Source organism: Aptenodytes forsteri, unplaced genomic scaffold (assembly GCF_000699145.1).
Source record: "Aptenodytes forsteri isolate BGI_AS27 unplaced genomic scaffold, ASM69914v1 Scaffold217, whole genome shotgun sequence".
NCBI classification, from domain to species: Eukaryota; Metazoa; Chordata; class Aves; order Sphenisciformes; family Spheniscidae; genus Aptenodytes; species Aptenodytes forsteri.
The window spans coordinates 7628323-7640164 of record NW_008796222.1 but is presented as its reverse complement, the minus strand read 5'-3'; the positions used below and the strand labels follow the sequence as shown (position 1 = coordinate 7640164).

The window sequence follows — 11842 nt, the reverse complement described above, 5'->3', positions numbered from 1 at the left end:
GGGAGGGTTGCAAGGGGGGAGGCCGGCGGAGAGAAAAGGCCTACGGAAAACGAGCGGGAAGGAGGGAAACGGGGCGCTGCCGTCTCTTTCTTGGTGGCCCTCGCTCAGTTGGTAACTTAAAGGGACCGTGGTGACCAGCTGGTGCTGAATTTATGTATTTCTGTACGCTTGAAAGAGCTATCTTCATCTATAGTTGGAAGTACCTGTGTGCGGGTTCTTGTTTGTTCGTTTTTTAAAAGAAAGTAAACATAACGCTTCTCGGAGAAGATACTAAAAACTTTACGTTCATCTAGTGGAGGAATGTAGTTCTTAAGCCATGTAGTTCTTAATTTATATAAGCTCTGTGCCCCTGCTAAGGCTGGTGTACTTCACCTAAATAATGCACGGTACTGCTCTCTGCTTCGTACCGCCAGATGCGCCGTACCTGAGCTTTTCTTTTGGATGCCATCGGTGGTCTCTGAGGAACTTCGTTTTCTTCTCATATGCGAGTCTCTGACTTGGGGAGGGAGCTGGTGTGAGGGAAGCTTTCAGCCTGTCAGTAGTCTGTGGGAATTCTGATATAGCTTAAGCTCTAAATTAGCAGAAACTGAAAAGCCCAAGACTGTAAAATCACTTTTGCTGGCTTGGGGGGACAGAGAGGAAGAGGAGTGGCAGTCAAACACGTTCATCGGAGACCGGGCTTCTAGCACTGATTGTAATTCTGCGGGTTGGGATTAGTTTGAGTCGCTGAAACAAGTTACTTGAACACAGCCTGTTCCAATTCTTGTTTTGTTTTACTGTTTTCTGCGGTGTCGGGTGTTGTTACTAATATTAAGTTTTTAACTGTTAATTTATTGTTACAGAAAGCCTAAAACTAAGAGAGCAAAAAGATTTCTTGAGAAGAGAGAACCCAAACTTAAAGAAAATACAAAAAATGCTATGCTCATAAAAGGAGGAAATGCGAACTTAACAGTGACTGAAGTGCTTAAAGACATTGTAAGTCGCTGGACATACGTATGCAACCTTTAATTGTACTACCTTTTGTGCTATGCCAAGGGTACCTTCCTTTCTCTTTTTCTTACAGTTTGCATATTGTCTGCCACAAGATCGATTATTTTCATACTCTCTCTGTTCCCCAAATTTCAGATTGACTGGTATTCCAAAGGTGTTATTACGTACCCCTCGAAAGAGATTTTTTTTTTTTCCCCCTATTTCCTCTTTGCCATAAGTTTTGAGCTTATTCTCTTCATTATTATTTTTTTCCATGGTTGTCTGGTATATAAGGTGAAGTGTTGCAAGTCCATTTGAAAACAAGAGAATTATGTACAGAATTGGATCATGGATCACACAGCTGAAGTCATATCCCAGAATCCTGTAAACTGCTTGTGTGTATTGATATGGAGCTTTCAGCCTCTCCCAAAACTTAAAATTACAATCCTGTCTCCTAACTCTATACCTGAAAATATTGTAGCTGTTCCTACACTCTTTTCTCTCTTTGCTTTGTCATTTTCTTACCATCTTATGCTGATGATAATGAGGTGGTTGTTCACCCCCTGGTTTTCCTCATGCCACTAGAAGCAGAGATTCCATTACGTGGCTTTGATTTCAGCTGTTTCTCAGTTACTTTGTTGTTTCTTGGTTTCTAGAAATAAGTCCTTCTGCAATTGATTTGGAACCAAGATTAGTACTACTAACTTGAAGAGTATTATTGCAAGCAGACCTTTTGAAGTGACTTCTTTTCTAGACTGACTTGCACAAACAATTACTCTATTTCACATGATTGTGTAAGTTGTAGGGTTTTAGAAAAAGCAATGCTGCGTACTTGAATGTATTAGAGATAACACGTGTTTAACTGTCTTTTGCAGTATGCTGTGAAGAAGCCTTTTGCTGTACTGTATAAAAAGTAAGTGGTCTCACTTTGACACCTTTGAGTCTTCTGATGAGACAGCATTTGGTAATTTCAAAGCATGAATAGAGATGCTGGCTGGCATGAGGGCTTGAACAATGGAAAGGGTTGCAGAAGGTGTCTGAGATTCATCATACGTTTCAGTGGACTGGAAACAAGCTACACGTGATCAGTGTTGGTGCTGAGCCCAGCTCTGTGCCAAGTGTTACAGAGCAGGATTCAGCAAACTTGAACAGTTGGCTTCTCTGACTCTCATCTGTGCAAACAGCTAGCGAGGTTCTGTGTCCAGTGGGTAGGCTGGAGTTCTTATATCTGAATTCTTATAAATTTGAGTTACAGATTATAATGATAGATACGTCTTGCTAAAAATGGGAACCTAGTATCTGTATGGATGTAGTGCAGAGACATTAATTGTAACAGCTAAATTTAACATTGGATGAACAAGTGAAGGCAGTTGCTTATGAAGTGTCACTGGCGGTGGTCTGGAAGTCAGGCCCCAGGAGACAGGAAACATGGAGGAAAGTACTTAAAATGGCAATTGTGGCACTAAGGAACTCCTGGCAGTATTAATATGGCTTATGATTTGAACTAAAACTGAACCTCTACTGCTGGAGTTTCTAGTAGAATGCAGAATTTGAATGTTACCAGAGAACTAATTAGAAGTGCTTATCTGGGCCTGTTCTTTTTTCAATCTTTTTTTTTTCCCCCCTTTCTTTTTCCTCCTCTCAGGAAAAATATTACTAGGCCTTTTGAGGATCAAACATCATTGGTAAGTATAAACCGCGTCTTCTCTTGTGACGTTTTACAGCCTTGAAGTCATGAAGAACTTTGTTGGAGGATAATTTACTATTACTCTGTGAGGAACTAGATGAGAAACAAAGTTTACAGGGAGTTTGGATAAGTTGAAGGTAGGGCTATGTCTAGATTTATGGCGTCGGTAGGCATATTTTTCCTCTGGCTGCAAGACAACTGTTATGTTGTGAGGACTTTGTCTTTACCTTAAATGCATGTTTCTGTAAACAGACAGGCAAATGCAGGAGTCTGTAACACTATTATAAGTAACAGTGCTTGATATGAAAGGAAGAATGAAGTGTTTTATTTTGGTTTTCTAAAAGTCAGTCCTCTAAAGTGCCATAGCTTATGAACAACTTGTTTTCAATTTGGTGAATTCATAGGTTAAAATAGTTAAATGTCGGGGTCATAGCTTTCTGTGAGTTCCTCGTGTTTGAATAGAGGAAGAAAGCCCAGCAGAGTACCACAGGCAAACACATGCATCAGCTGTGCAAGTGTGAGATGGTCGCTGGGAGTTCTGTTCCCACATGCAGTCAAGAACTGTCAGAAAAATGCGCAATTTCAGTTAAATATGTGTATTTGGCCTGCAAAGAGGTTGCAAAAGTGGCTCTTCAGAGGCTTGGAGGGTACTTTGGAAGGGTGTGTGTGTTTGGAAATACATTTGGTGATATGCCCCCGTCTGGATTTGGTGTTGATTCAGTGCTTTAAGGTCAAGATTATTTATGAGCAGGAAGGCAAAAAATAGAGGGGCTAATCCTAAGATTACATCTCACACTTTTGCACTTCAGTCGAAGCATTACTTTAACTGCTGAAATATGTCTGTCATAAAAGGAATATATATATTTCCTTCAACAAAATGAGAGAAAGGAGATAGTGATGTACAGCTGTGGTTTTACAATAAAGACAAAAATTAATTATCCCAAAATAAGTTGTTTGGTTCCCAGTGATCATGATTTGGTAATGTTTGCTCTGTGCCACTGCTGACTCACATAGGGAGATAAGGGTCAGTTTTCCAACACGTGAGGCAGTTGTTGAAATAACTAACTGAAAATGCACACTGAAGTTGGGAATTTGGGGGTGCTGTATTAAGTAAATCCATGTGTGAAGAAAAAAAAAAAATTCATGTGTACACACCAGGCACAAACGCACTTTCTTGTCTGAAGGTGATTGTGAAAATAAAGGGGAAACTTATCTAAGGAATTCTCCATAAATAAAAAGGGAGAGGAGGGGAGAGATAGCTAAGGATCCTTAATGATCATTAAAAATGATTAATCATTAATGATTAAAAAAGTGAAGGCAGCCAATAGTGAGTGCTAGAGGAGTTGCTGAAGTTGTATTGGACAGTGGAGTTAAAGCATTTTTAATGTGTTAGGAACAAAAAATCATTGTGGTTGCAGCATAGATACACCAAGGTAGAAAGTTACTTAATCTGCATTAAATCTGATGCTGAGATGTTGTAGTATGTGCTTCTGTTCTGTTCTTGGCAAGAAGCGCAGTAATGCAGCCGTCCCTAAAATATCGTCAGTGGAATGGCAAACTTAGTGTAGGCAGTGAGGAAAGATTTGCAGCATTATTTGCTGAAACTAAACCTCTTACAATCCCATAGCTGGATGACTTGGTTTCACAGTCATATAGGAACTAGCTGATTATTAGCTGACCACTGGTTTAAACTTCTGATAATTTCTGGGAAAACATGGCAGCTAAAATCATTCTGATATTTTAAAAGGGGGTCCTTCAGGGAACTTTAATTCTTGTAACCTCAAAACAATAGGGTTGGGTCATTGAGAACAGTGTCAACAAATAATCAGAGCCTAGAAAGATATGGAAAGTGAAGTCAAGTTAGTTTGGGTTTTTTTGGTTACAGGCATCTTTTTAAAAGAGCAATTTTGCAATGTATGGGATGTCGCAGTATACGCTGAACACATTTGAGGCATTTGAGTTTGTTGCATCTTTTTAATAAAATATCATACAGCTGTTTGACAATTTACATATATCAACACGCAGTGATTAACAGAGCTGTATGAGCAAGTGTTTCAAGGGTATGGTTCTGTTCTTGATCTGTCTACAGTCAGTACTTTTCAGGGACCTGGTGGCAGAGCTCAGTGCTGAGCTGTGGGACTTGTACGTGCAATTAATCCAACCTAGGATTGCTCCTGGGGGTGTCTCTCCTGACCTCCCAGAAGGGCAGAGCTGCGACGTCCTCTCTGAGCTGCTGCTGTTGCAGGGGTGGGAGGAGATGCAGTGGCTTTTTCTGCTTCATAACTGCTAAGTGTAGGTGTAGAAACTCTGGTACTTCTGGGAAGTACTGGATAAATAGCGTGTGTGTATATCTGGGAACTATGGTTGATACACAGAAAGAGGGGCTGTCTTGAGAAGCAGCAGTGCAGAAAAAGGCTTTGGAGTTGGACGTCCTCAGAAAGAATTGCTTTAATGTTGGCTCTGGACATAATACCATGATAGGTTCTCTATCTACTCCACCTGGAGAAAAGATCTTCTCTATGATAGTCACCACTGGCTTGGTTTTAAGTAGCATCTTGTTCTTAAATAATAAATTGACATGAAGTTGCTCTGTAGTAGGACTCTCGTGCCCAAGTGTGAGAACATTAGATATTTGCAGATGTTCCCAGGCTTGCTGTGGAGGGAATTAACTGATTGTTAAGAAGCTGTTAGGCAAAGCTAATATGCTGCATGAAGCTTAGCTGGGTAACTAAAATGAGGCATTACAACTGCAGCCAACTTGCAAATACTTACTCTTCAGGCAAGGAGAAGTGGTTGAAGGTATCTTATGTAAAAACAAATAATGAGGAATTATGAAAAAGGGCATTACAGATAAAAACGACAAGAAAAAATTACCTGGCTTGATCTTTAAGACTGCAATGGGAAATAAAAAAAGGAAACGAATTGTTATTTGAACCTTGAATCCAGCTGTCAATTTTAGCTTATGTGGACCTGGACGTGCTCAAAACTCTTCTGTTAAGTGCAGTTGCTCTTCTAGTTAAGCAGCTCCTAAACTCACGTGTTTGTGACGTATACCTTCACCAAATATTTTAAACACTACAAACTGGAACTCATGAGTTTTGTTCTTTTCCTCAATTGTAGGAATTTTTTTCCAAGAAATCAGATTGTTCTTTGTTTCTGTTTGGCTCTCATAACAAGAAGCGGCCTAACAACCTGATAATAGGTAATATGTCTCACTTGGGTTTTTATTTGGATGAAAGGACTAGTTTTCAATGAATATTTAAATAGCTGGATTTTCTTTTTTTACTTTCACAGGTCGCATGTTTGACTATCACGTCCTAGACATGATTGAGCTAGGCATTGAGAAGTTTGTATCCCTAAAAGATGTCAAGGTAAGGAATTGCTAATTCGGTATTTCAGTGACATCTACTGGTGGATTTTTTTGGTGCATTGGCTTTTTCTGTGCTTTGAAGGACAGGATTTGTTTACAAAAGCGTTTCATGCCGTATGTGACGATTGCTAATTTGTGTACCCCAGAATGTTGAGGTTTTTTATGCTCTGCTTTTTATTTTATTTTGGTTGTTTTGAGCAAGCTTGCAACTTTCTTTGCAAATTCTTTTTTTAGACTTGGTTTATTCCTAATGTTTTCCTTTTTAATTAGTTACATTTACAAAATTCCTTAGTCAGGTTCTGCTCATGGTAGGTTCCTATATAAACTGGTGTAGGCTTTGAAAACTGGAATCCCTCTTCTCAAATTATAGCTAAAGGGGGTCACTCTGCTGACTGAGATGATTCTGAAACTTTCTTTAGCTTTCAGTAGCACGTAAATGCCAGTTTTCAGGGAACCATACTTAATTCAGATGGGGAGCTAACATCTTGATTATTTAAACCCAGAGAATATTCACCTGTGTTAGGCTCATTTTGGCAAGACTAAAACATATTTCATATGTGTGTACTTTTGTATCAAGCAGTTCATACACTGCACAAATAAGGAATTTTTATGGTCTTTATTCTCATCACAGTGTATAAATTGGCAGGACAGTCTAGAGGGATAGTGAAGAAATTATGGTTTATAAAGGTGAATCTTCCCCTTGAAGTCGTCAGATTGTAGTGTGTATCTTCATAACACTGTTTATAGCAGGGAAGTTGTAGTTAAGTAAATGTATTTGTTGGCCAGAATTTTAATTCGGTGATTGACTAAACTATTCTTTTAGCCTTTTTCATGTACTCTCCAGTGTCAGAAGTACAATAGACTTGTCTGCCTCTAATTTTAGGGTTTTTATTAGTAGTTGCAGTCAAATTCACTCGTTTTCACCGAAAGGTGTTATCTTATACATTTTATAGTGAAGAATCTCTCTTTTTTAATCCAGCACAAAGAATAACACAATTCACCCTTTTAAAAACAAAGTCCTTCCATACGCATACAGTGTTGTTCAATGAAAAAAAATGTGTCTATTCTGTCCATATTGATCACAGGTCACAACAACTTTTCATTCAATGTTGAATGGCTAACCACCTATTAAGGCAATAATATGTTCCCTGACACGGCCTGAATTTTTATTCTGTTTTAAAATTCTTATTCCGCAGAACAGTAAATGTCCTGAAGGAACAAAACCTATGTTGATATTTGCTGGTGACATGTTTGATGTAAATGAAGAATACAGAAGACTGAAGAGCCTTCTTATTGGTCAGTATTTTGATTATTTGAGCAGTAGGATTGCATAAATCTGTAGTAATATGATCTGTTGGGAAATGTTGGTTTGTCAATAAACATTTGCTTATGTTCAGCACAGAAAGAAAACAAGAACAGGCACTTGTAAGTTTCATGTCACATGAAATTAAAGTTAACTAATCATCATGACTTTTAGAGGGGGGGGAAAAGACTAGCCTCAAAGACTCTGAAGTTGAAACTTGGTGTTCACTAAAATTCATTACTTGGATTGTGGGAAAATTCTGGCATTTTTCAAAAAGTCTTTACCTTGTAATTGTACTGGATCGTCACTTTTCTAACCAAATAATGTTTTTGAAGCATCTAATTTGAAATCAGTGGATTAAGTTCAGAAAGTGGGATATTTTTGCTTACAAAAAAGTCAGATCAGTATAATTGAGCTTGTGTTTTTATAATGAAAGCATTTTCTGTTGGAATTTTGACCAATTCTAACAAAAGTGCCATTGATTAGAGTACTTGGAAAGAACATGTGCAGTAAAAATCAGCTGTAGAGAATAGCTGTGTCATAATTTCAGGGCAGGCTTGGAGCTTAGTAAACAAACTGGCACAAAGTTTTTTACTATCTCAAGGTTGGAGGCTCTGGAAGATAAAGCACATTGTGGTTTTTTTCTGGGGAACTACAAAAACGGATTATACTTCTCTTAGGGTAGCTTTTTGGGACATAGAAGTCATATGGTACTGTATCTCTTGACACTTAAAAAATGTGTCTTGCTTGTTAGAACTAGATCTAGTAAGTAGGGCTTTACCTTTTTTTTTTTTTTTTTTTTTTTTTTAGCTGTGGTAAAATACTGAAACTGGCCCAATAAGAACAGTCTTGTTCTTTCAGTTCCATTCTTGGGTTGTACCAATTCATAATCTTACAGCTTTGCAAGACCTCCCTTTCATATAAAATAAATATTGGTTGGGCTCTTTTTTTTTCTAGGCAAACAGATACATGATTGCTCTTTAGAAACAGACCTTAAAAATGAGATTTTTTTCCCCTTAGTATTATAATCCCTTAAAGCAAGATGTTTCATCTGGAATGAGACTGAAAAGGGAGCAGGAGAGGAGAAAATTTGCATCCTCTCAATGCAGCTGACTGGTTCTTGGGGATAGATGAAAGACTAGTAACTGTGCTTATAAACCTTTGAAGGTGGGTGAATATTGAATATGAAGATAAGCGAGTTTTAATACTGCACGTTTGTGTCACTCTGAATATTTACACTGCAGGAAGCAGGTGCATTATTTTCTGAAGTGTATCTTGTTCAGGCATCTGCACAATGTTGGTGATTGGCATCCAGGTGTGCTCATGCACCCCATGATCAAATAGCTTGATAGCTTAAATGGAAGACATGCACCGTTAGATAGTTGCCAAATAACTAACTAGTCTTTCCTATCCTATTTCTTTTGGTGTTCGTCTGTCCTTTCTCCTCTCCTATTTATTTGCCTTTAATGACTCTGCAGTCAAATGTACTCAAATGGACACCCAGTCTTTCTTCTTGAATGTACTCCAGGTCTTAATGTTCTGCTGACTTCTATGAAATACCTAGATGCAAAACAATAGACAAAGGAAAAGGTTAAGGAGTGTAAAGGCTTGAAGGTATCACTAACCAATTAAAATCGTTTGGGTAATAATTTGACCTGCTTCAAAACTGCCCTTAACTGGTAGGGAAGAACTGATTCTTTCTGTTCCTGCAAAAGATAGTGCTTTTAAGCTGCCACTCTTGCTAAGAAAGATAGAGAAATGTCTTTATAAAAACAGCAAATATTTTGTTACTACAGCAGTATTCTTGGGATCCCAGAGGGAATATTAGATGGCTAACAGCTTCTTGTTGCCAAAGCAATGTGATGCTAGTGATGCTGGTGAACAACCAAGCTTTCATTGGCTTTTGTGGTATCAAAAGGGTTTATGTATGTTCGGAATATCATCTTACAGCAGTTCCTTGGTAAAATTAAAGGCAAGGGTGAATTGTTGTCTTCATGGTAATCAAACCCTATAGTCCGCTTAGATTGTGAAGTGGAAGAAGTTATTTGGGAGAAATAAATGGCAGCTGCATTTTTCTTTAGAGACCTGGAAGACAAAGACATCCCATTCTTTCTCTTTTGGTTTTCATTGCCTACTGATGTGGTAGTGTAGGAATTAATTTACGATGTAAGTCCTTGGAATGCAGTTCATGAAATTCTAATAACTCTTTATGCTTGTATTTATAAAATGTTTCCTCTTTTACAACACTGCCTGCTTGCTAGTTCTTTTATTGCACACCCATTTCATCTTAAAAATGGCTAGGCGCTACGTGACCTGCTTATACACTTTCTAAAATGTTGGTTTTCAGGAGACCTCTACAATTTTAGATTGACCATCAGCTTGTTCTTCATACCGCCTTCCTCACACAGACTTTTTTGAGTGTCTCAAAAGATTTGCGGGTTCCTTCTGGCTAGGAAAGGGGATGGCTGGGAAATGCCTGGGATAGAGTTTGAACTCTGCTAATGCTAACCATAGCTACATAGGTTACAGTGTTACCAGCTTTTGAATATGCATTGATACAAAAAGAAGTGTATAGACTTGTGCTCCAAAATAATTTAGGAATTTAATCTGGAAATTGAAAGGTCCTGTGAAGCTCTCTGCAGGACAAAGTAAATTAGAAGTTCTGGAAACATGTTGAGCACAAGGGGAAGAAAGAACGACAAATGGAAAGAAAGGAGAAAGCAAGTCTCTAGTCCAACCAAAGCAGGAGTTGTAAATTAAGAGTACATTAAAAAAACTTCAACTCTCTGGGTGTACTGAAGTGTAAGGTTTCTGCAGTTGTTTAGCATTGCCAGGAAACAGAAATTCCTGGCCACCTGCATTTGTTGGAAGAGATCATCCTGTGGGTAAAAAGATGTATGATGCCACAGGAAAATACGAAAGGGAGATGGATGTTGCCAATAAAACCACTGTAAATGTAAGCTTGTGTACCCGCAGAGAACTAGTCGAAGGGAAAATATATGCCAGAAGCGAACAAAATATTTTATTTGCAACTTTTCCTCTAACTGCAAGCTCAACCCACAAGAGGAGGAGAGAGAGTATTTAATTGACCAAGGAAACTTCCTGGCTAGACTCCAGCTGGTATCTGCCAGCAAGACTTTGTTTTGGATGTCACTCCAGTGCTGATACTCTTGAAAAAGGTAGTGGAGGAAAAGACAACTACTCAAGGGATCTGAAAATGGGACAGAAAACGGAAAAGACTGATGTGTTTTGCATCTGTTAGCAGTTCTCCTATGTTTCAGCATTGCCCTGTCATATTTATTAGCACACCTTGTTCCCTCAGTCAAGGTCACATTCCTTCTCCACCCTCTGCATATGTTGGACAGATTGCTGTGCTTATTGCAAGCTCTCTGATTGTACAGTATTTTTTTTTTTTATAGCCTGATATAAGAACCTCACTAGAGATGGCTCATTTTGTATTTAACCTGTATTTTAGTGTTCTCTTTGCAAACTAAGCAAGTATTTTAAGTGTCTTATTTTTATAGTTATGTGTTGCTTATTAAATAGAGAAAACATTAATTGTAATGATGAATACCGCTTTACCTAAAGGACAGAAGTGCTTTGTTGCAGGGGAGGTATGAAAGAAACGATAACCTAAACTTTTTCCCTAAGTCAGTGAGAGAAAATGTAGGTAAGAGTAGACAAGATACAGTTTCGATCTGTTTTGTACTGGTTTTGATCATTCTTTCTACTCATCCAAATCTGGCTCTGATTAAGAATCTTAAGTATCAGTTTGTTGTATGATGTCTTTAAACAGATACCTGAACTAATGGCTTCTCTGTATTCATCTGTGTTTAGCCGAGCGTGAACTGGCCTAAACACAAAATAAGATACATTTCATTTTTCTGACTTTAAAGCTGAATATTAAGAAGAATAGACAATGCAATTATCCCAATTAGCTTAATAAAACTAAGTTACTGCTCTGAAAGTATATTTGCTCTTCTCCATGCACTTATTTTTAGGTAGTGTGTATATTGCTACCCAGTTATCTCTGGGACGTCACTGTGTTCCTGTCAGGATTTCTACACGTTTGGTTTCACCAGCGCGGGAGCTTACACCTGTAATGTTAGGTTTCTCTCCCGTGTTTTGGCAGGGCTGCAGTTCTAAGTAGTGGCTATTGTGTGAGATTCCCATTAAACATACGGATTCGGCTTGTCTAGCTCCATCCCATGTATAGCCTTGCTTAGTTAGATGCAATAAAAATATCTATATAGGCAAGGAGTTCACATCAGTGATGTGATGCGGGTCCCTTATGAAATAAACCGATTTGTTATACTGTCCTGGTTTCAGCTGGGGTAGAGTTAATTTCCTTCCTAGTAGCTGGTACAGTGCCGTGTTTTGGATTTAGCATGAGAATAATGTTGATAACACACCGATGTTTTAGTTGTTGCTAAGCAGTGTTTATACTAAGTCGAGGACTTTTCAGCTTCCCATACTCTGCCAGTGAGGAGGTGCACAAGAAGCTGGGGGGGGC

General features: G+C 38.5%; 1 protein-coding gene across 1 annotated transcript in view; it reads left to right on the top strand.

Moving 5' to 3' along the window:
• The first annotated feature begins 848 nt into the window (after nucleotides 1-848).
• Nucleotides 849-11842, top strand: part of RPF2 (ribosome production factor 2 homolog) — a 13581-nt gene continuing 2587 nt past the window's right edge. Inside the window, exons 1-6 of the mRNA XM_019474621.1 lie at nucleotides 849-975; nucleotides 1845-1882; nucleotides 2615-2654; nucleotides 5777-5858; nucleotides 5951-6027; nucleotides 7223-7322. Of these exons, the coding sequence (XP_019330166.1) occupies nucleotides 919-975; nucleotides 1845-1882; nucleotides 2615-2654; nucleotides 5777-5858; nucleotides 5951-6027; nucleotides 7223-7322 (394 nt within the window). The 5' untranslated portion in view covers nucleotides 849-918. The remainder of the gene's footprint in view (nucleotides 976-1844; nucleotides 1883-2614; nucleotides 2655-5776; nucleotides 5859-5950; nucleotides 6028-7222; nucleotides 7323-11842) is intronic.